The following is a 25,154-nucleotide window of genomic DNA, read 5'->3' on the forward strand; positions in this document are numbered from 1 at the left end:
GAATTTGTATCCTGTACTGACTGTGATGAATTTTGTAAATTCCTTTCACAGATATCAGAAAGTGAGGATTTACAGACAGAATTCTCAAACCAAACATCACATCAACATCTGACAGAGTCACTCAATTCATCGGGATCTAAATATCATCAGCCTTTGAATCTAGAAGAAGAAATGTTTCTCTGTTCTGTCTGCTGCAGAAGACTTTAAAATCAGCGTGATTGGAAAACCAGCGAGACACACACACACACCCAAGTGAGAGTGTTCCAGTGCACTGAGTGTGGGAAGAGCTTTAACCAGTCCTGAATAAATATCACCCAATTCACTGCGGGGAGAGACTATAACCGTGTCCTGTGTGTGTGGTCGAGGCTTCAACTGATTGCCTGACTTGCAGAGATACAAGGAGACTCAAAACATGGAAAAACCGTGGAAATGTGGAGATTGTGGGAAGAGATATAGATTCCCGTGTGTACTGGAAGCTCATCGGCGCAGCCACACTGGGGAGAGGCCGTTCACCTGCACTCAGTGCGGGAAGGGATTCACTCGGTCATTCACTCTGAAAACACACCAGCGAATTCACACTGGGGAGAGGCCTTTCACCTGCTCTCGGTGTGGGAAGGGTTTCAGGGATTCATCCACCCTGCAGTCACACCAGCCAGTTCACACTGGGGAAAGGCCATTTACCTGCTGTCAATGTGGGAAGGGATTCACTCAGTTATCCAGCCTACACAAACACCAGCGAATTCACCCTAGGGAGTGGCCATTCACCTGCTCTCAGTGTGGGAAGGGATTCAGTCATGCATCGACCCTGCAATCACACCAGCGAGTTCACACTGGGGAGAGGCCATTCACCTGCTCTCAGTGTGGAAAGGGATTCAGAGATTCATCCACCCTGCTGACACACCAGCGAGTTCACACTGGGGAGAGGCCATTCATCTGCTCTCAGTGTGGGAAGGGATTCACTCGGTTACCCAGCCTGCAGAAGCACCAGCGAGTTCACACTGGGGAGAGACTGTTCACCTGCCCTCAGTGTGGAAAGGGGTTCAGAGATTCATCCTCCCTCCTGATACACCAGCGAGTTCACACTGGAGAGAGGCCGTTCACCTGCTCTCAGTGTGGGAAGGGATTCACTCGATTATCCAACCTGCAGACACACCAGCAAGTTCATACCGGGGAGAGACCGTTCACCTGTTCTCAGTGTGAAAAGGGATTCAGTCATGCATCTGCCCTGCGGAGACACCAGCGGGTTCATACCGGGGAGAGGCCATTCGCCTGCTCTCAGTGTGGGAAGGGATTTACTCAGTTGTCCAACCTGCAGTCACACCAACGAGTTCACACTGGGGTGAAGCCATTCACCTGCTCTACGTGTGGGAAGGGATTTACTCATGCATCCAACCTGCAGTCTCACCAGCGAGTTCACACTGGGGAGAGGCCATTCACCTGCTCTGTGTGTGGGAAGGGATTCAGTAATTCATCGCATCTGTTGAGACACCAGCAAGTTCACAAGTGATGACAGGGGGTTGGATTCTGCTGTTATTGCTGCTGTTAATCACATCCTGGACTGAACCATGTTCAATCTGACAGTTGGTGAAGTGGGAGGGTTGAAGAGTTTCTTTCTGCTGGACTGGCCGGTCTCACAGCTTTGCCTCAAGTGGGCTGATGCTCTTTGAGCCTTTTTGTGAATACCTGGTTTCAAATGTGATGATATAAATATATGCGTTTTTTTTATACTTACGGGGAATATTTAAAATTCAGCATTATTCTCCAGACAGTCTGTATGTTTGGCGGTAATCCAGCTCAGATTTTGGGAGAGCAGGATAATTACTTATTTTAGTCACATAGTGTTTATTTAGGATAGAGCTAATGAACTTTTGTTTACAGATAGAAATTTCACCAGGGCTGAAAAAGGAAAGTGAGCAGTTGCGGAGACACTTGCAAGAAAATTGATTTGATAAGCTGATTAGATAAGCTGCAGAGCTGCGCTGAGAGGTGGCAAATGGAGTTTAATGCGGAAAAGTGTGAGGTGATTCACTTTGGAAGGAGTAACAGGAATACAGAGTACTGGGCTAATGGTAAGATACTTGGTAGTGTGGATGAACAGAGAGATATGGGTGTCCATGTGCACAGATCCCTGAAAGTTGGCACCCAGGTTGATAGGGTTGTTAAGAAGGCGTACGGAGTGTTAGCTTTTATTGGTAGAGGGATTGAGTTTCGGAGCCAGGAGGTCATGCTGCAACTGTACAAAACTCTGGTGCGGCCGCATTTGGAGTATTGCGTACAGTTCTGGTCGCCGTATTATAGGAAAGATGTGGAAGTGTTGGAAAGGGTGCAGAGGAGATTTACCAGGATGTTGCCTGGTATGGTGGGAAAATCGTATGAGGAAAGGCTGAGGGGCTTGAGGTTGTTTTCGTTGGAGAGAAGAAGGTTAAGAGGTGACTTAATAGAGGCATACAAGATGATCAGAGGATTAGATAGGGTGGATAGTGAGAGCCTTTTTCCTCAGATGGTGTTGGCTAGCACAAGGGGACATAGCTTTCAATTGAGGGGTGAGAGATATAGGACAGATGTCAGAGGTAGGTTCTTTACTCAGAGAGTAGTAAGGGGTGGAATGCCCTGCCTGCAGCAGTGGTGGACTCGTCAACGTTGAGAGCGTTCAAGTGGTTATTGGATAAACATATGGATGATATTGGAATAGTGTAGATTAGAGGGGCTTTAGATTGGTTCCACTGGTCGGCGCAACATCGAGGGCCGAAGGGCCTGTACTGCGCTGTAATGTTCTATGTTCGATACCGGTTCCTGATTTGCTGAAATTACCTGAGCATAAACTTTCGGATTGCTAACGACAAGTCATCATCTAACAGAAGCAAAATGTAGATGAATCGCAGATGACATTAAGATGAGTGGCAGAGCAAAGAACAAACAACACATCAGCATCTGACGAGTCACTCAAGCCATTGGGATCTGAATATTACCTCTCTGTTCTGTCTGCTTCAGAAGACTTTAATTATCAGCGTGACTAGAAAAGCACAGAGACACACACACACCCGAGTGAGTGTGTTCCAGTGCACTGAGTGTGGAAAGAGCTTTAACCAGTTACACAGCCTGAAAATACATCATAGAAACATAGAAAAACTACAGCACAAACAGGCCCTTCGGCCCACAAGTTGTGCCAAACACATCCCTACCTTCTAGGCCTACCTATAACCCTCCATCCTATTAAGTCCCATGTACTCATCCAGGAGTCTCTTAAAAGAACCTATTGAGTTCGCCTCCACCACCACTGACGGCAGCCGATTCCATTCGCCCACCACTCTCTGTGTGAAAAACTTCCCCCTAACATCTCCCCTGTACCTACCCCCCAGCACCTTAAACCTGTGTCCTCTCGTAGCAGACATTTCCACCCTGGGAAAAAGCCTCTGAGAGTCCACCCGATCTGTGCCTCCCAATATCTTATATACCTCTATTAGGTCTCCTCTCATCCTACGTCTCTCCAAGGAGAAAAGACCGAGCTCCCTCAGCCTATCCTCATAAGGCATGCCACTCAATCCAGGCAATATCCTTGTAAATCTCCTCTGCACCCTTTCAATCCTTTCCACATCCTTCCTGTAAAGAGGCGACCAGAACTGAGCACAGTACTCCAAGTGGGGTCTGACGAGGGTCTTATATAGCTGCATCATTATCCCCGGACTCCTAAACTCAATCCCTCGATTGATAAAGGCCAGCACACCATACGCCTTCTTAACCACCTCCTCCACCTGCGGGGCCGATTTTAGAGTCCTATGGACCCGGACCCCAAGGTCCTTCTGATCCTCTACAGTACAAAGAGTCTTTCCCTTTATATTGTACTCCTTCATCCCATTTGACCGACCAAAATGGACCACGACGCATTTATCTGGGTTGAAGTCCATCTGCCACTTGTCCGCCCAGTCTTGCATCCTATCTATGTCCCTCTGTAACTTCTGACATCCCTCCAGACTATCCACAACCCCACCAACCTTCGTGTCGTCGGCAAACTTACCAACCCATCCCTCCACTTCCTCATCCAGGTCATTTATGAAAATGACAAACAGCAAGGGTCCCAGAACAGATTCCTGGGGCACACCACTGGTGACCGACCTCCATTTAGAAAATGACCCATCTATACCCACTCTCTGCCTCCTTTGGGCAAGCCAGTTCTGGATCCACAGAGCAGCAGCCCCTTGGATCCCATGCCCTCTCACTTTTTCGAGAAGCCTTGCATGGGGGACCTTACCGAACGCCTTGCTAAAATCCATATAAACCACATGGCAGCATTCACAGCGGGGAGAGACTGTACCCGTGATCTGTGTGAGATTTAACTGATTGTTTAACCTGGAGAGTCACAAGGACACCCGCACCATGGAGAAACCGTGGAAATGTGGGGACTGTGGGAAGGGATTCAGGGTCCCATCGTGGCTGGAAATTCATCGACGCAGTCACACCGGGGAGAGGCCGTTCACCTGCTCTGTGTGTGGGAAGGGATTCACTCAGCCATCCTGCTGAGGCATAATCTCACTCACACCAATGAGCGACCCTTTAAATGCCTCAACTGTGGGAGCGGATTCAAAAAGTCTCAGGATCTGGTGTCCCGCCAGCGCGTTCACACTGAGGACAGACCGTTCAGCTGCTCTCACTGCACAAAGAGATTTAGAAGGTTATCCAAACTGCAGGTGCACCAGCGAGTTCACACTGGGGAGAGACCATTCATCTGCTCTCAGTGTGGGAAGGGATTCAGTACTTCACCCATCCTGCTGAGTCACAAAATCGCTCATGCCAATGAGAGACCCTTTAAATGCTCTGACCGGAAGTGGCTTCAAAAGCTTTCGGGAACTGATGATCCACCAGCGCATTCACACCGGGGAGAGGCCGTTCAGCTGCTCTGTGTGTGGGAAGGGATTCACTCAGTTATCCATCCTGCTGAGACACAATCTCACCCACACCAATCTGAGGCTTTTCAGATGCTCTGACTCTGGAAGTAGTTTCAAAAGCTCAGGAGATCTGATGTCCCACCAGCGAGTTCACACTGAGGAGAGACGGTTCAGCTGCTCTCACTGCACAAAGAGGTTTAGAAGGTTCTCCAACCTGCAGGTGCATCAGCGAGTTCACAGTGGGGAGGAACCATTCACCTACTTGGTGTGTGCAAAAGGATTTACTCAGTTATTCAGCCTGCACAGACACAAAGTCACACACCCTTTAAATGCTTTAAATTAAAGAATTGACCCACAATAAGGAATGAGAGAGCCTTATAAAAAGGGGCAGGAGTTTACACAGAGAGGTGACACCCACAGCTGCTCAGGATGATGGAATTCAGTTCAGGAAGGGGATAAAGTGAGAAGCTTTTGCGATTCAAGACAGAAGTATTGAACATTCTGGAATCAGTGCTTCTCGAGCTTACTGACTAACCCGAACACTTCAATTAATCTCATCATAAAACTCCCAGTATAAATAACATGGATTTGATGACAAATGTTGAAGTGTTGGTTTAGAGCCACAAGTTTCGACTTCCCATTTGAGCCTGGGGCACCTTTCTGTCTCTCTGTTGCTCGTGTCAGTGACAGCCAGGCAACGGAGCTGAGGGCTGAATTTAGCTGCGAATAGCAGAGCCTGTGCCCCAGTTGGGAAACTGCCCTGGGTGTCGCACTAATAGAGAGGCAGGAAGGCGCTGGAAGACTGGCTGGGAAATGGGCCTCCAACTAATCAGGTCTCGGGAGGGGGGTGACCGGGGCTGATGGTGACGTGACCCCTGGGGTTCAGTGTCCCTGTGTCCAAAGCGTGGAGTCACAGGGACAGGGTACAGAGCAGCTGAAGAGAAACCATTTGTGTCCAGAACATTGTGAACATCCTTTTGCTCTGGTTGTCTTTGATCCTCAAGTCATTTTCTGTTTGTTTTTAACCATGTTCTGTTTCATTAATAAACTTTTATCAGTAAAAATATTTGATTGTTCTGGACTTTTCCTGATGAGATTGATGCACTTTCGGGAAAGTGGGTGAGAGGGGTTGGCAGGCTCTTTAACAGAAAGTGAGTCCCTCTAAGGTAATTGGCAAAGGAGCCAGAAGGGGAGCTGAGATTTTATTTTTGACACAGCGATGTCAATTAACCCTTTCTCCCCTTTTCCCAAGCTCTGAAATGATTCCCAGTGATAACCCTTATTGGTGACAGTGGTTAGATTTTATTCAGTATCAATAAGAGCTGACACAGGCTAATGTCTGAGCAGTCGTATCAAAGTGCAGCAGCATTACCATTACACTCTGGGTAGAAGCAGCATCTCCACGGAAACGCTCCCTGCTCTGCCCCAGATGCCATGGCACCAGTCAATGCAATATGTAAAACCTCGACAAATCTCTGTGCTCGGGGAATCCCTTCTTATACTTTTTTACATCACAAAGTCTATGGAGACTGATTTAACCCAATCGTTGCCCAGCTAACATTTGAACGGACCAATTACAAAATCTGTTATTGAACCATCTGTACCTGCCCAAGCCACGTCAAACTCTCAAACAATTGTCTTCCCACGCTCCGTCCCTGGTACAGGGAGTCAGCATTCCCATGCCAAGCAGTGAAAACATGGGGGCCTTGACACCCAGGTGTCATCCAGGATTCAAGGCACTCCTGTTTTCTCTGTCCTCTGGGAGCTGTTTATCTCCCTGCTCCCACACAGCAAGTCGTCTGTTCTCAGCTCTGCTGGATTTCTGCTGAAGTTTGGCCCCTTTTACACCTTTCGGATCAATAAAACATTTGGTCAATGAAGACCCAAACCACAATTTCCCCTCCTGTCACCTGTCAACCATCCTTACCCAGAGTGTAATCACAACAGGAATAAAAACAGGAGAAGTGTAACAATCAAATTCAAAATAAATCCACAGCCAGTCAGAGAATTTAATTTAATGTTCACTAATTAGCAAGAAAACCCAAAGTTGGGGGTCCCCCAGGATTCTTACAGTCCACACCTTGAGGGGGGGGGGGGAGAACTTTCTCCGACCCTCAATTTCAATTTTTCCAGTTCTGTTCTGGCTTGGGTAACATCTACTCGATCTTGTCCTCTCCTGAAGGAGCACTGTGAGTTCTAGGTTACTTGTACATAAGGACAGATGCTTCAAGCAACAGATCAAGCATGGATGTGAAAGATTCTCCAGCTCTCTCTTTACCCCTGTCCAACTTATGGACAGTTCTTACTCAGTATTATTTCTCCCAAGCCCTTAATTGTTCGAATCCATAATATTATCCATCTTACTTTAACTTTCCTCACTTTGTGAGCATGTGCAGTGTGTTTAATTGGACCCTGATTGTTTTGAACTCAGTTTCTCTCTGGAGTGTGTGTCAATGCCTTGATGATGTCACAATGTTCATAGAAATCATAGAAACCCTACAGTGCAGAAGGAGGCCATTCGGCCCATCGAGTCTGCACCGACCACAATCCCACCCACATATTTTAACCACTAATCCCTCTAACCTACGCATCCCAGGACTCTAAGGGGCAATTTTTAACCTGGCCAATCAACCTAACCTGCACATCTTTGGACTGTGGGAGGAAACCGGAGTACCCGGAGGAAACCCACGCAGACACGAGGAGAATGTGCAAACTCCACACAGACAGTGACCCGAGCCGGGAATCGAACCCGGGACCCTGGAGCTGTGAAGCAGCAGTGCTAACCACTGTGCTACCATGCCGCCCTCAATCCCCTGGCCACATTCACCATTTCATCTCCTGCTGTGTCTCAAGTAGCTGTGTGTGTTTGGGACCCGCTCTTCACTCCATCTCACCATGAATTTAGACTTGCTATTTTTCACATGTAACAATTCACATCTGCACACTCACTCCGGTGTCCCAAAATCATGTCACACATTCTTAACTCAGAGGCGCGGATGAAAAGATCAAAGTGAGTGTCTGTCTTTCTTATCTTCCCCTGTTATGGTGCTGATATTTCATGTAGTGGCCGGGCTTTCAAACGTGGTTTTCTTTGAAACAAAGTTCATGGACAAGGATGTAAATATCTCCCAGAGAAAGCAATCAACTTATTCATCTCATCAACACATTCCTTTCTTTCACTGGAATGTAGGTGAACACCAGATTGATATATACCACTTAACCACAGCCAAGGGGAGTCTAATTCCTTTAATGTGCTGTTGTGACGTATTTTTTCCAACTAACCACAGGAGACCCAGGAACAGGCGACAATTGTTTATTCATGATTCAAGCCTGGAAGGAACAACCCAGAGAAAGCCCTGGAGAAGCACCCAACAGTGATACAGCTTTCACAGCTCAAAGTCACAGCTCTGACAAAGCTCTCTAAACCTGTGTTTAATGTTCCTTCATTATCTGTACCTTTAAGACCTGGCTGGCTGTAGAGATTTGCATTCTAATTAGTATTCTGTAACTTGATTTCTGTGTCTCTGTGCACTGTTGGAGAACAGATTTTCACTCCATCTGACGAAGGGGCAGCGCTCCGAAAGCTTATGGTATTTGCTACCAAATAAACCTGTTGGACTTTCACCTGGTGTTGTGAGACTTCTTACAAAGCTCTCTAACACAGTAATCACAGAGACAGCATCCTAATACAACTCTCAGCTCCAAGTCACAGATACAGACAGCTTACATAGTTATTCAATACACAGAACATTGAAATTTTAAACCAATCTTACCTAATAGTTATTAAATCTTCACTCAAAAGCTTGTTAGGAAGTCTTTTTTCTAGAAAGTAAACAACCTTGCTGACAAATCCTGCTGATGTCAGCACCTTGAGGTATCAGTATTTAACCAGATTTTACTCTAATGAAAGGGGGGAGGGTTAAATCTATCCCCCCATTTACCAAATCCATTAATTCACTCTTACAGTACACAGAAATTGAACATTCCCATTTGATTTCAGGGCGGCACGGTAGCACAGTGGTTAGCACTGCTGCTTCACAGCGCCAGGGTCCCGGGTTCGATTCCCGGCTCGGGTCACTGTCTGTGTGGAGTTTGCACATTCTTCCTGTGTCTGCGTGGGTTTCCTCCGGGTGCTCCGGTTTCCTCCCACAGTCCAAAGATGTGCGGGTTAGGTTAATTGGCCATGCTAAAATCGCCCCTTAGTGTCCTGGGATGCGTAGGTTAGAGGGATTAGCGGGTAAAATATGTAGGGATATGGGGATAGGGCCTGGGTGGGATTGTGGTCGGTGCAGACTCGATGGGCCGAATGGCCTCTTTCTGCATGTAGGGTTTTTATGATTAACGTATTGTTAGTTTGTTCTTTACTGTCAATGTCAGGCTGGGGTTGTTCCCCTTGGAGCAAAGGAGTTTGAAGGGAGATTTGATAGAGGTGGACAAGATTCTGACAGGTTTAGATAAGGTGGACAAAGAAAAGCTGATCCCATTCGCTGATGGGACAAGGGGGACGCAGATTTAAGGTTTTGGGTCAGGGATTTTGTGGGGAGGTGTTGTGAGCAAGAATATTTTGATGCAGTGAATGGTAATGACCTGGAACTCGCTGCCTGTGAGGGGGTTGGATATTAAGACGATGATGAGTTTCAAAAGGAAATTGGATGGACATTTGGGGGAACCAAATTTGCAAGGGTTTAGGAATAGAATGGGGCATTGGCACTGACTGGTTTGCTCTCAAAGGTGTCAGGGAATCGACGGACAGCAGAATCCGATCCTTGTAACCCGATTGTGAATTCTCTGGTGTGTCTGCAGGTTGCCTGACTGAGTGAATCCTTTCCCACACACACAGCAGGTGAATGGTCTCTCCCCAGAGTGAACTCTCTGGTGTGTGAGCAGGCTAGATGACTGAGTGAATCCCTTCCTGCATTGACAGCAAAGGAATGGCCTCTCCCTGGTGTGAACTTGCTGGTGTTTGAGCAGAGTGGATGAATCTCCGAATCCCTTCTCACACACATAACAGGTTTCTCTTCACTGTGAATTTGCTGGTGTCTCAGCAGGATGGATGACTGAGTGAATCCTTTCCCACATGCAGAGCAGGTGAAAGGCCTCTCCCCGGTATGAATTCGCTGGTGTATCAGCAGCTTGGAGAACTGAGCGAATCCCTTTCCGCAATCAGAGCAGATCATAGAAATCATAGAAAACATAGAAACCCTACAGTGCAGAAAGAGGCCATTTGGCCCATCGAGTCTGCACCGACCACAATCCCACCCAGGCCCTACTCCCTTATCCCCACACATTTACCCGCTAATCCCTCCAAACTATGCATCTCAGGACACTAAGGGGCAATTTTAGCATGGCCAATCAACCTAACCCACACATCTTTGGACTGTGGGAGGAAACCGGAGCACCCGGAGGAAACCCACGCAGACACGAGGAGAATGTGCAAACTCCACACAGACAGTGACCCAAGCCGGGAATCGAACCCGGGACCCTGGAGCTGTGAAGCAGCAGTGCTAACCACTGTGCTACCGTGCTGCCCTGTGATGAATGGCTTCTCCCCAGTGTGAACCAGCTGGTGTGCGAGCAAGTGGGATAATGCAGTGAATCCTTTCCCGCACTGAGAACAAGTGAACGGCCTCTCCCCAGTGTGAATCCGCTGGTGTGTCTGCAGATTGGATGAATTCGTAAATCCCTTCCCACACTGGGAGCAGCTGAATGGCCTCTCCCCGGGGTGAAGTCGCTGGTGCGTCTGCAAATGGGATAACCGAGTGAATCCCTTCCCACATTCAGAGCAGGTGAACGGTCTCTCTCCAGTGTGAACCCGCTCGTTGAGTTTGCAGGTTGGATGACCGACTGAAACCCTTCCCACACACGCAGCAGGTGAATGGCCTCTCCCTGGTCTGAGCTTGCTGGTGTCTCAGCAGGTTGGCTGAATCACTTGCCACACTCTGTACAAGCGAACAGCCTCTCCCTGCGCCGATGCATTTCCAGCTCAAACGGGGTTTTAAATCCCTTCCCACAGTCCGCACATTTCCACGGTTTCTCTGTGGTGCCGGTGTCCTTGTGGCTCTCCAGTATTGACGGTCAGTTGAAATCTCGTCCACACACAGACTCTCTCCCTGTGGTCATTGGTGCAATGTTTTTTCAGGCTAATTGGTCTTTCCACAGTCTATGCACTGGAACACTCTGTGTGCATATCAGAGCATTTTGAGTCACACTGAGGTTTAAAAACTCTAGCAGCAGACAGGACAGACAAACAGCCGATAACATTCAGATCCCAATTTATCAACTAATCTTGATTTGATTTATTATTGTCACATGTATTAGCATAAAGTGAAAAGTATTGTTTCTTGCGCGCTATACGGACAAAACATACCATTCATAGAGAAGGAAAGGAGAGAGTGCAGAATATAGCGTTACAGTCATAGCTAGGGTGGAGAGGAAGATCAACTTGATGCGAGGTAGGTTCATTCAAAAGTCTGATGGCAGCAGCAGGGAAGAAGGTGTTCTTGAGTCAGTTGGTACGTGACCTCAAACTTTTGTACCTTTCTCCCGACGGAAATCATAGAAACCCTACAGTGCAGAAGGAGGCCATTTGGCCCATCGAGTCTGCACCGACCACAATCCCACCCAGGCCCGACCCCCACATATTTTACCCGCTAATCCCTCTAACCTACGCATCCCAGGACTCTAAGGGGCAATTTTTTTAACCTGGCCAATCAACCTAACCCGCACATCTTTGGACTGTTGGAGGAACACAGTAAGAAGTTTAACAACACCAGGTTAAAGTCCAACAGGTTTATTTGGTAGCAAAAGCCACACAAGCTTTCGAGGCTCTAAGCCCCTTCTTCAGGTGAGTGGGAATTCTGTTCACAAACAGAACTTATAAAGACACAGACTCAATTTACATGAATAATGGTTGGAATGCGAATACTTACAACTAATCCAGTCTTTAAGAAACAAAACAATGGGAGTGGAGAGAGCATCAAGACAGGCTAAAAAGATGTGTATTGTCTCCAGACAAGACAGCCAGTGAAACTCTGCAGGTCCACGCAACTGTGGGAGTTACAAATAGTGTGACATGAACCCAATATCCCGGTTGAGGCCGTCCTTGTGTGTGCAGAACTTGGCTATCAGTTTCTGCTCAGCGACTCTGCGCTGTCGTGTGTCGCGAAGGCCGCCTTGGAGAACGCTTACCCGAATATCAGAGGCCGAATGCCCATGACCGCTGAAGTGCTCCCCAACAGGAAGAGAACAGTCTTGCCTGGTGATTGTCGAGCGGTGTTCATTCATCCGTTGTCGCAGCGTCTGCATAGTTTCCCCAATGTACCATGCCTCGGGACATCCTTTCTTGCAGCGTATCAGGTAGACAACGTTGGCCGAGTTGCAAGAGTATGTACCGTGTACCTGGTGGATGGTGTTCTCACGTGAGATGATGGCATCTGTGTCGATGATCCGGCACGTCTTGCAGAGGTTGTTGTGGCAGGGTTGTGTGGTGTCTTGGTCACTGTTCTCCTGAAAGCTGGGTAGTTTGCTGCGGACAATGGTCTGTTTGAGGTTGTGCGGTTGTTTGAAGGCAAGAAGTGGGGGTGTGGGGACGGCCTCAACTGGGATATTGGGTTCATGTCACACTATTTGTAACTCCCACAGTTGCGTGGACCTGCAGAGTTTCACTGGCTGTCTTGTCTGGAGACAATACACATCTTTTTAGCCTGTCTTGATGCTCTCTCCACTCCCATTGTTTTGTTTCTTAAAGACTGGATTAGTTGTAAGTATTCGCATTCCAACCATTATTCATGTAAATTGAGTCTGTGTCTTTATAAATTCTGTTTGTGAACAGAATTCCCACTCACCTGAAGAAGAGCCTCGAAAGCTTGTGTGGCTTTTGCTACCAAATAAACCTGTTGGACTTTAACCTGGTGTTGTTAAACTTCTTACTGTGTTTACCCCAGTCCAACGCCGGCATCTCCACATCATGACTGTTGGAAGAAACCAGAGCACCCGGAGGAAACCCACGCAGACACAAGGAGAATGTGCAAACTCCACACAGACAGTGACCCGAGCCGGGAATCGAACCCGGGACCCTGGAGCTGTGAGGCAGCAGTGCTAACCACTGTGCTACCGTGCCGCCCTGGAGGAAGGTGGAGGAAGAGAGAATGTCCGGGGTGCGTGGGGTCCTTAATTATGCTGGCTGCTTTTCCCGAGGCTGCAGGAAGTGTAGACAGAGTCAATGGATGGGAGGCTAGTTTGCGTGATGGATTGGGCTACATTCACGACCTTTTGTAGTTCCTTGAGGTCTTGAAGTGAAATCTGTTCTGAAATTTCTGTCTCCTCATCTTCTGATATCCTGAAAAAGGAATTTACAGAAATGATCACTGTCAGCACAGGATAGAAATTCAGAATGGACATTTTTCTGTTTTTTGATTTAGATTCCAGCATCTGCAGCTATTGGCTTTTATCTTCAGTGCTGTAATGACTGACTGGAAATATGTAATATACTACTGCAGCTATGTTATAAGACTAAAAATAATAAATATACTTTACAGAACCATAAATAACATATCTAATCTGGGTACCATATAACAACACTGGACATATCTCTGTCCCATATTAATTTACTGTCCCCTTAAATGTCAGCCACCTCCTGGGGAAACCAGCCCTTTATTTGTCAACATTAGGAAAGAGACCATCCTTTTAGCCAGACAAATAAGTGTGTCTAGCTGAGGGAGCAAAGGATGTCAATGTCTTTAAGAGAGAGAGAGACCTGGGCCAACCTTTCCAGAGTCTGCAGCCTCCCTGGATTCACTTCCTTTCCCTTCAGTTGCTGCAAGTCCCCAATTTCCCCCAGAATGAGAAAAGAAGTGGAAAGAGGGAGAAAAGAAAGTGTTTTACTCACAGGTGTTGACCTCTTTTAAGGTCAAACCAAATAAACAAACTCAAATTAAGTCAGGACAAAGTAAAAGGGGCAGCTCCCCAAAAAGGAGGGGGAACAGCCCGAACAGAAATCAAAGTGCAAAGGAAACTTAAAAACATCAAATTAAAATGTGATTATTAGGGTCAATAACGCACCTCAACCCCTGCGGTGCCCAACGGGCGCGGAAGGCATCAACCTCGCCCGTGGACACCGCATGCTCCCTCTCCAGGGACACCTGGCCGCGAACATAGCCGCGCTAGAGGGGAAGACAGTCAGAATGGACGGCCCCCTCGATCGCCCGCTGCCTGGACCGGTAAATGGCGCGTTTCGCCAGGCCCAGGTTCACGAGGAGGTCGCCATCCCAACCCTCCCCTCTCCGCACTGGGTGTCCGTAGATCAGGAGCGTGGGACTGAAGTGCAAACAGAACATCAATAAAAGGTTTTTGAGGAAAACAAACAGGAGGAAGTTTCAATCTGAAGCTCAATCTTCATTCACACAAAACCCGCGCTCTGATTGGCTGGAGGACCAGAGTCCTTCCGGTCCTCCAGCTCTTCCCATTGGTCAACACCTCAGCCTGAAATTCATGGGGAGGGGTCGGGCTCTCCCCCGCACATGCGCCGCTGACCCTCTCCGTTGTTCCTGCGCAGTCCCTGGTCGCCGCCCACGGGGCAGATAGAGGTTTCCCCAGCGTGGGGGAGTGTGGGAGCTGCGGCCGCCATTACGCATCCAGAGCCCAGTCTCCAAACTCCTGAGACTGGCATGGGGAGTGGGTGGTGGTTGGGGAGGAGGGAACAGGGAGGCGCAGTGACCCCACGTTGACACTAAGTACATGTGGGAAGTGATTGGGATGTTTCCTTAGTTTTTCCTACTTTTGGAAACCTTAGTTTGTCTCCTTAGTTTGTTAACTTCAGATGGAAAGATTTAGCCTCCAAACTCCTGGGACTTTATTCCTTAAATTGACATATGCCCCACCCAACACGCCCTTCCCCAACCCCCTCTCCGCCTTCCCATCCACCTCACGCCGTCTCCCTTCCCCATCTCCCCCTACCTTCCCCCCTCCATCCCTCTCACCATCTCCCCCTCTCATTACCCTGTCCCCCTTCCCTCAACTACCCCTCTCCCCCCATCGTCCCCTTCCCCCAACCACCCATCCCCCTCGGACCACCCCTCCCCCCCCCCCCACCAGCCTCTCCACTGCTCCCCATTCCACCCCACCCTCCCCTCACCTCACCTTCCACCCTCCCCTCACCTTCCACCCCCACCTTCCCCATCCCTTTCCACCCATGCAACCTCCCACCCCTCTCCCCTTGGAGAGAACATTCTTCATTAACCTACGGAGGCAAGATAGGAATTTTCGTTCAAAAATTCCTATCTTACCTCTGTAGGTTTATTATTAAAACTTCACCCAAAGTCTTGTTTGTAATCTGGCAACTGTTTGTTCCTCAAACAACCTTGCTGATATTAGAACCTTGATGTAGAGCATTTGACTAACATGTTTTCACAATATACATTAATGATTTGGAGGAAGGAACTGAAGGCACTGTTGCTAAGTTTGCAGATGATACAAAGATATGGAGAGGGACAGGTAGTATTGAGGAAGCAGGGGGCTGCAGAAGGACTTGGACAGGTTAGGAGAGTGGGCAAAGAAGTGGCAGATGGAATACAATGTGGAAAAGTGTGAGGTTATGCACTTTGGAAGGAGGAATAGACTATTTTCTAAATGGGAAAATTCTAAGGAAATCAGAAACACGAAGGCACTTGGGAATCATTGTTCAAGATTCTCTTAAGGTTAACGTAGAGGTTCAGTCAGCAGTTAGGAAGGCAGATGCAATGTTAGCATTCATGTTGAGAAGGTTAGAATACAAGAGCAGGGATGTACTTCTGAGGCTTTATAAGGCTCTGGTCAGACCCAGTTGGAGTATTGAGAGCGGTTTTGGACCCCATATCTAAGGAAGGATGTGCTGGCCTTGGAAAGGGTCCAGGGGAGGTTCACAAGAATGATCCCTGGAATGAAAAGCTTGTCATATGAGGAATGGTTGAAGGCTCTGGGTCTGTACTCGGAGTTTAGAAGGATGAGGGGGGAATCTTATTGAAACTTACGGGATACTGCGAGGCCTGGATAGAGTGGACGTGGAGAGGAGGTTTCCAAAAGTAGGAAAAATTAGAACCAGAGGGCACAACCTCAGGCTGAAGGGACGATCCTTTAAAACAGAGATGAGGAGGAATTTCTTCAGCCAGAGAGTGGTGAAGCTGTGGAACTCTTTGCTGCAGAAGGCTGTGGAGGCCGGGTCATTGAGTGTCTTTAAGACAGAGACAGATAGGTTCTTGATTGATAAGGGGATCAGCGGTATATGGGAAAAAGGCAGGAGAATGGGGATGAGAAAAATATCATAGAATAGAATCCATACAGTGCAGAAGGAGGCCATTCGGCCCATCGAGTCTGCACCGACCACAATCCCACCCAGGCCCTACCCCCATATATTTTACCCACTTATCCCTCTAACCTACACATCTCAGGGCTCTAAGGGGCAATTTTTTTAACCTGGCCAATCAACCTAACCCGCAAATCAGCCATGATTGAATGGCGGAGCAGACTCAATGGGCCGAATGGCCTAATTCTGCTCCTATATCTTATGGTCTCATGCGATTTTATTCTAATGCAGGAGTATTACGTCTATCGCCCCTTTTACTAAATCTATTAATTCACTCTGACACTTCCCCCCTTTTGCTCATTGGCCGAGGTATCAACTTCCTTTCCCTTTACAATCTTCCTCTCACAACTTATTTTTAGATATAATTGAAGCTGTATAATTGGATATAAAAGCAGTGATAACATATAATTGCTGTATAAATTGCATAGGCTTAAAAACATTTTCAAGTTGTCCCTTGACCTGTATCCATCTTGTAATTAATTCTTATTAAGTATTATTTCTCCCTTAACTTTATTTGTCCCAATCCAAAATCCCTTTTACTTTTATTTGGTCTTGCAGTCAGTTTCTCTGTGGAATATCAGTCATTGCCTTGATCATTTCAAAATGATTTCTTACTCTTCAGGTCATATTAACCATTTCATGTCAAGCTGTTTGTCAAATAGCTAAGTCCCATTGGAATCATAGAATCATTGCAGTGCAGAAGGAGCCCATTTGGCCCATCGAGTCTGCACAGACCACAATGCAATCCAGGTGCTATCTGCATAACAACACTTATTGTCCCCCCCTCGTCCCCCCCCCGATGCTAAGAGGCAATTTACGATGGCCAATCAACTTAACCTGCACATCTTTGGAGTGTAGGAATAAACCGGAGCACCCGGAGGAAACCACAGAGAGAATGTCTGGGTGGAGTTTGCATAATCACCTGAGGCCGGACTTGAACCCAGGTCCCTGGCACTGTGAGGCAGCAGTGATAACCACTGTGCCACCCTTTATTCTTCAGTGCAGCTGCACCATGTACTGTTAGTTCATTCCCAATTTACAAACCACTTCTGCAATCACACACCAGTGTTCCAATTCCATCTTCAATCCTCTGTTGGAGTCTCACCTTAAAATGCCATCTTCACACATTTCCCAACCTGTTAAATGTTGTCTCTCATGTTGTTATTAACTAGTGTTCTTTTGGAAGAAGGTGTAACTGGGGTGATCAGTAAGTTTGCGGACGACACGAAAATGGCTGGACTTGCAGATAGTGAGGAACATTGTCAGAGGCTACAGAAGGATATAGATAGGCTGGAAATTTGGGCAAAGAAATGGCAGATGGAGTTCAATCCAGATAAATGCAAAGCGATGCATTTTGGTAGAACTAACGTAGGGAGGAGCTATACGATAAATGGCAGAACCATAAAGGGTGTAGATGCGCAGAGGAACCTGGGTGTGCAAGTCCACAGATCCTCGAAGGTGACATCACAGGTGGAGAAGGTAGTGAATAAGGCATATGGCATGCTTGCCTTTATAGGACGGGGCATAGAGTATAAAAGTTGGGGTCTGATGTTGCAGTTGTATAGAACGTTGGTTCGGCCGCATTTGGAATACTGCGTCCAGTTCTGGTTGCCACACTACCAGAAGGACGTGGAGGCTTTGGAGAGAGTGCAGAGGAGGTTTACCAGGATGTTGCCTGGTATGGAAGGGCTTAGTTATGAGGAGAGATTGGGTAAACTGGGGTTGTTCTCACTGGAAAGACAGAGGATGAGGGGTGACCTAATAGAGGTGTATAAAATTATGAAAGGCATAGATAGGGTGAACAGTGGGGAGTTTTTTCCCAGATCAGTGGTGACATTCATGAGGGGTCATAGGTTCAAGGTGAGAGGGGGTGGGGGGAGGTTTAACACGGATATCAGAAGGACGTATTTTACACAGAGGGTGGTGAGGGCCTGGAATGCGCTGCCGCGCAAGGTGGTGGAGGCAGACACACTGGGAACGTTTAAGACTTATCTAGATAGCCACATGAACGGAGTGGGAATGGAGGGATACAAAAGAATGGTCTAGTTTGGACCAGGGAGCGGCACGGGCATGGAGGGCCGAAGGGCCTGTTCCTGTGCTGTATTGTTCTTTGTCTTGCTTATTGGCATCTCTCTGCCCTCTCCCACAAATCATTGTATTTTATTTGTGGAAGGTTTATCAGGTCTATAGGGATGGTGCTTGTATTTTACCAATCATCATCCTGGATTCCACTGTCTGTCAAAGGATGCACCATTCAACAATTCTGCAAAAGAAAGTCAAAAGTCAGGGTCAAAGGGGTTCTCCATCTCTAAATATTTGCTTATTTCCCCTTGTACAGTCTCAATGTCTCAGATGGTGGTCAGATTATCAAATTGAGTTCTCTCAAAAAGTTCATAGACACAATAATCTCAAAAAGAAAGCTGTCACCTCATTCACCTCGTCTATACTTCCCTTTTATTGATGTTCATCAATACCCCAATGTATGCATTCCTTTAACCTACACTTTCAGGCGTTCCGGAGAATCTTCACAGTTGAATTCATTTTGGTAGGACTAATTTAAATGTGGATTACAGGGTCAAAGGTAGGGTTCTGAAGACTGTGGAGGAACAGAGAGATCTTGGGGTCCATGTCCACAGATCTCTGAAGGTTGCCACTCAAGTGGATAGAGCTGTGAAGAAGGCCTATAGTGTGTTAGCTTTTATTAACAGGGGGTTGGAGTTTAAGAGCCGTGGGGTTATGCTGCAACTATACAGGACCTTGGTGAGACCACATTTGGAATATTGTGTGCAGTTCTGGTCACCTCACTATAAGAAGGATGTGGAAGTGCTGGAAAGAGTGCAGAGGAGATTTACCAGGATGCTGCCTGGTTTGGAGGGTAGGTCTTATGAGGAAAGGTTGAGGGAGCTAGGGCTGTTCTCTCTGGAGCGGAGGAGGCTGAGGGGAGACTTAATAGAGGTTTATAAAATGATGAAGGCGATAGAGTGAACGTTCAAAGACTATTTCCTTGGGTGGATGGAGCTATTACAAGGGGGCATAACTATAGGGTTCATGGTGGGAGATATAGGAAGGATATCAGAGGTAGGTTCTTTATGCAGAGAGTGGTTGGGGTGTGGAATGGACTGCCTGCAGTGATAGTGGAGTCGGACACGTTAGGAACATTTAAGCGGTTATTGGATAGGCACATGGAGCACACCAGGATGATAGGGAGTGGGATAGCTTGATCTTGGTTTCAGATAAAGCTCGGCACAACATCGTGGGCCGAAGGGCCTGTACTGTGCTGTACTGTTCTATGTTCTAAAACATGAAATATTCTCATAATATCTTTAAACAGAAACCGAACATTTCACAGTAACTTCATTGCAACGTTAATGTCAGTACACCTGTGACACTAATAAATAAACTTGAAAAACTTTAAGAACATTTCTGTTTGATTCCAGGCATTATCAAGTTTGTTCTTTCCCTTAAACATCAGGTGATTGTCATTTTAAATGCTTGAAATAGCAACTTATGTCAGATGTTTATCAATTCCAATATCAAAAGCAGGCTTGGTAGTTTTCTGAAAGATAAAGTCTTTTATTTTCTGCTTTCATTCTCAAAACTGCTGACTTCAGTCGGAGCTGGAAACTATCATCACCTGTTTAAAAGCACAAACCGTCCATCTGGCTCTGGCCAAGATCCCAGTGAGTTAATATGTCCAATCATAGGTCACATTATGAAAAAGGCTGTGTGGAGATTTATAAAAATCAACTGTCTGCTGAAAGGGTTAACTTCTCTGTGGAACCGAGAGAGGCGGGGAGTGGGCAGAGGAAACTTGGCAATTGTGCCAACTTACGTAATTTAAAAAACTTCTCTCGTGTTATTTTCTTCAAGTTTGCTCAAATTTCATCTCTTTGGTCGATCCTTTTTTTGTAAACTCCAATTTCAATTTCCAATATTTGCTATTTAATCAAAATTTAAAGAAACACTTTGTGAAATGTGTTGTTGACCGAATCTCAACAATTTTAACTCAAGTGTTTAGGAAAGTTGGAACTGGTTTGCTGCCAAACTGCAGCCTCATCTTTATGTTTTGGGAGCAAATTGGCCTTCACAATTCTAACCTTGGACAGCTTAATTTCAAACCCAAATACATTCCTTTCACATTTTAGTACAGTTTGAATTTACTTCAAACAGAAACTCACTGCAATTAAAATTAAATTAATTTTCATTGCCTTTCCAAACTAATTCTTCAAATCTATGATGCTTGCAAATTGCTTTAACAATTAAGACTCAAATGTACGGTATTCCCCCAACTGAGCAAACAAACTTGGATGAATGGGTTGTGGATCATGACGGTGCAGCAGTCATGGTTAACCTCACACACCGGCATTCCCTTGTTCCAGGCTCCGGCCAGAGCGAGAAGCCGCTCAGTGATCCCCCCCCAGCCCGGGACTGCGCGAGTCCAAGGGAGAGGGTAAGCTGCGCATGTGCGGGGCAGCGCCCGCCCCCTGGCCCTTGCATGCTGAGATACTGACCAATGGGAAGAGCTGGAGGACCGGAAGGACTCTGGTCCTCCAGCCAATCGGAGCGCGGGCTCAGTGCGGAAGCGCACAGCTGAGTGAGTGTGTTCCAGTGCAGTGAGTGTGGGAAGAGCTTTAACCAGTTACACAGCCTGAAAATACATGGCAGCGTTCACAGCGGGGAGAGACTGTACCCGTGATCTGTGTGAGATTTAACTGATTGTTTAACCTGGAGAGTCACAAGGACACCCGCACCATGGAGAAACCGTGGAAATGTGGGGACTGTGGGAAGGGATTCAGATCCCCATCTGAGCTGGAAACCCATCGACGCAGTCACACCGGGGAGAGGCCGTTCACCTGCTCTGTGTGTGGGAAGGGATACATTCAGTTATCCCACCTGCTGAGTCACAAAGTCACTCACACCAATGAGAGACCCTTTAAATGCTCTGACTGTGGGTTTGCCTTCAAAAGCTCCCAGGATCTGGTGTCCCACCAGCGCATTCACACTGAGGAGAGACCGTTCAGCTGCTCTCACTGCACAAAGAGATTTAAATGGCCGTCCAGCCTGCGGAAACACCATCGAGTTCACACCGGGGAGAGACCATTCACCTGCTCTGTGTGTGAGAAGGGATTCGCTCACTCATCCCACCTGCTGAATCACAATCTCACTCACAGCAACGAGAGACCCTTTAAATGCTCTGACTGTGGGAGCGGCTTCAAACGCACGAGAGATCTGGTGTCCCACCAGCGCATTCACACTGGGAAGAGACCATTCAGCTGCTCTCACTGCTCAAAGATATTTAGAAGATCATCCAGCCTGCAGAGACACCAGCGAGTTCACACTGGGGAGAGGCCGTTCACCTGCTCTGTGTGTGGGAAGGGATTCACTGATTCATCCACACTGCAGAGACACAAAGTCACTCACACCCAGGAGAGACCCTTTAAATGTTCTGACTGTGGGAGTGGCTTCAAAAGCTCTGGAGAACTGATTTCCCACCAACGCATTCACACTGAGGAGAGACCGTTCAGCTGCTCTCACTGCACAAAGAAGTTTAGAAGGGCATCCCAACTGCGCGTACACCAACGAGTTCACACCAACGAGAGACTGTTCACCTGCACCATATGTGGGGAGGGATTCACACAGTTATCCAGCCTGCATAAGCGTGTTCACATGGGGGAGAGGCCATTTACCTGCTCTCAGTGTGAGAAGGGATTCACTACATCATCCAACTTGCAGACACACCAGCGAGTTCACCAGTGATGACAGGGGTTGGATTCTGCTGTTATTGCTGCTGTTAACCACATCCAGGACTGAACCATGTTCATTCTGACAATTATTTTATTCATTCATGGGACATGGGGATCACTGGCTGGCCAGCATTTATTGCCCATCCCTAGTTGCCCGAGGGCAGCTGAGAGTCAACCACATTGCTGTGGCTCTGGAGTCACATGTAGGTCAGACCAGGTAAGGACGGCAGATTTCCTTCCCGAAAGGACTTTAGTGAACCAGATGGGTTTTTCCGACAATGGTTTCATGGCCATCAATAGATTCTTAATTCCAGATATTTTTTATGGAATTCAAATTTCACCATCTGCCGTGGCGGGATTCGAACCCGAGTCCCCAGAACATTAGCTGAGTTTCTGGACTCATAGTCTAGCGATAATACCACTCGGCCATCACCTCCCCAAATTTGGTAAAGTGGGAGGGTAAAGTAAAACATTTGATAAAGTGGGAGGGGCGGAGGGTTTCTTTCTGCTGGACTGGCCAGTCTCACTATTTTGCTTCCAATGAGTTGATGCTCTTTGAGCCTGGGAGAGCACATTTCCACTGTAATGATCCACAAAAGCTGATGAAGGACATTTATTTTATCCTGGATAGTGATGCGCGATTAAATCACTTGGGAGGCTGAATCGTACCCAGGAAATAAAGGCTTTTATTAGTAACAAGAATGGAGCATACTATATAACAATACAATCCCAGACTAAAGGGTCACCAGGCAGTGCAGTGACCTTTATACTCCTATAGCTAGGCGGAGCCAACCGGAGTGTACCACAGAACAATACCAACAGGTAGAACACCCCAACCCTAACCCCAACAGTGACAACAGTAACATATGTACAAGTACCCATAGTGCTGACCATCTATGGTTCAGTACCCATAGTGGTAACCATCTATGGTTCACCACAGATAGTCAATAGTGTTTTTCCCTGCACTACAGGTAGATCTAAAACAATGCAGAAAGAACTGGAAAAACGCAGCAGGTCTGGCAGCATCTGTGGAGCGATAAACAGAGTTAACATTTCACGTCCAATGTAACTCTACTTCAGAACTAAAGAGAGGGAGAAATGTGATGGGTTTGATGCTGGTGAGAATGGGGAGAGAGTCAGGTAGAACAAAAGGGAAAGTCAGGGATTGGTTTGAGGGCGAGTGAGATTAAATATCAAAAATATCCTAAAAGGCAAAGGGAGAAGTAATGGTTGTTGTACAGAAACAAAACAATAGAATTGGTCTATACTATCCCTTTATCTGATTCTGTACAATCCCTTATTGACACAGTTTCAAATGTTGAGGCTAATCAGAGCTTGAAGATCTCTCTCACCAGTACATTTATCTTCATTGCACAATTTTTACATACACAACAATCAAACTTTTACATTTCACAGCAAATAAAACTCAGTCTTTCCCTATAACTACTGTTATACAGCTTTGATTTAAACACCTTCCAAGCATTCCAGTTTAAAGAGACAATCAAAGACAGTAATTCAATTATTTCTTTATTTAACACTTCAAGCACCAACTCAAACAAACAGTTGCAACTCATTAACTCTTCACTGAACTTTAACTGAACATCAAGTTTCAACTGAACTTTAATTCTTAAACTGCACTTCAACTGAACATCAATTTAAATTATTTCACTAAAAATAGATACTCCCGAGTTTAGGAAAACCTTGGCCAAGAAATATCCTCGATGTAGAATCTATCTCATTGTTCTCTCCGAAGCATCCTTCAGGGTACAAGTCTTCTTCTTGTGAGGTTGGTCTCTTCGGGTTATCAAACAAAGAACTCACGTGTTTTTTTATCCACAATTCTCCACTTGCTTCCGGAAGATTCTCTGTCATCTAGCCAATTGTGTCACCAGGAACTGATCACATGGCTCAAACATCCAGTGAAATTACTTTTGAATGACGCCATGATGCCTAGCTCATTTGACATGTCCCATACATAGCAGCCATAAATCGGAGACTCAATATCTGGGTCAATGCAAACAACTTCCTTGATCTGACCAACACAGGAAGCTTCAGATCACAGCTCCCAGACCAGAACCTCATTACGACCTGCATCTGGTTTTAATCTATAAGTTAACCAAAATTCCCAGCATGCATAGCTCTCAGCCAGAATAGCTATTTTAACGCTACTATTGCCATTATTGTTGTTAAATCATTGCTGCAGCCGTGCTTTCTCCGTCCACACTAACTCATTATTGATCCTTTAACTACAATTCAATTAAGGCTCACCACTCATTCAATCATCTGTTTCTGACTGGTAGCTAATTATTACAGTAATCTTTAATTAATACATTTGGTTCATGTTGGGGAAATTCCCGGTAGGTTAGAAAGATTTCAAATAACCAGGGGTTTAAGTTACTAATAAAATACTAACAATAAGTGAAATGAACTTAGATTAGGTTTACAAGCCAACAGGGGAACAGTCTACATAAGACACATATAAATACAGTAAGAGATTTAACTGAGTATGAGATTTGGACAAGTATGTCTGATTTAAACATGTATTTTGGATCTTTAAAAGTGTATTTTAGCTGTACGTTAAAGAAATCTGTACACTTTAGCCAAAGGCAGGTTGCCGCAAAGCCTAATGGGGTAAAAGTATATTGAGACGAACCACAATCTTTCGGACAATGAAACTACAGAATGTGTAAATTCTTATCAATAACAGTTACTAGCAGCAAGATCTTCTCAACCCCTTCATGAATAGGGTAGTTCATATCATGCAAATAAAGCAGGCCTTTTCGGAGTCCTTATGAATAGGATTGTTCATGTTGTCCAGATAAGGTAGGCCTTTACAGACAGAAGAATGTACATCTGTCTGGCCTGGCTATTGACTTAAGCAAGAGTTGGTGAGAACCTTAACTTGGACCTTTGTGGCCAAGCATCAGGTGTTGCTGAGCAACAGAGGGAGGAAGCATCTGTAATTTACAGACCAATGACACCCCATGAGGTCAAAGGGTAAATGCAATTGGCTAAAGTATATGACAGGTATTAATTGTGACTGATTTGTATTGAAACTGACTGGTTCATAACTAACAGAAGGCAGGAAATGTAAACCCGAGGAAAGGTATAATTGGCCTGTCTGATCTATTGTAACCTCAGAGTGGTGTTGGAATGATCAAAGCCTTCTCTTGTCGTAAGGCATTGGAC

General features: G+C 46.4%; 1 protein-coding gene across 1 annotated transcript in view; it reads left to right on the forward strand.

The window, feature by feature from the left end:
• The first annotated feature begins 412 nt into the window (after positions 1 to 412).
• Positions 413 to 25,154, forward strand: part of LOC144480931 (uncharacterized) — a 54,627-nt gene continuing 29,885 nt past the window's right edge. The window contains exon 1 of the mRNA XM_078200555.1: positions 413 to 1,503. Coding sequence (XP_078056681.1) covers positions 413 to 1,503 — 1,091 coding nt within the window. The remainder of the gene's footprint in view (positions 1,504 to 25,154) is intronic.

The sequence above is a fragment of the Mustelus asterias genome, chromosome 30 (genome assembly GCF_964213995.1).
Source record: "Mustelus asterias chromosome 30, sMusAst1.hap1.1, whole genome shotgun sequence".
NCBI lineage: Eukaryota > Metazoa > Chordata > Chondrichthyes > Carcharhiniformes > Triakidae > Mustelus > Mustelus asterias.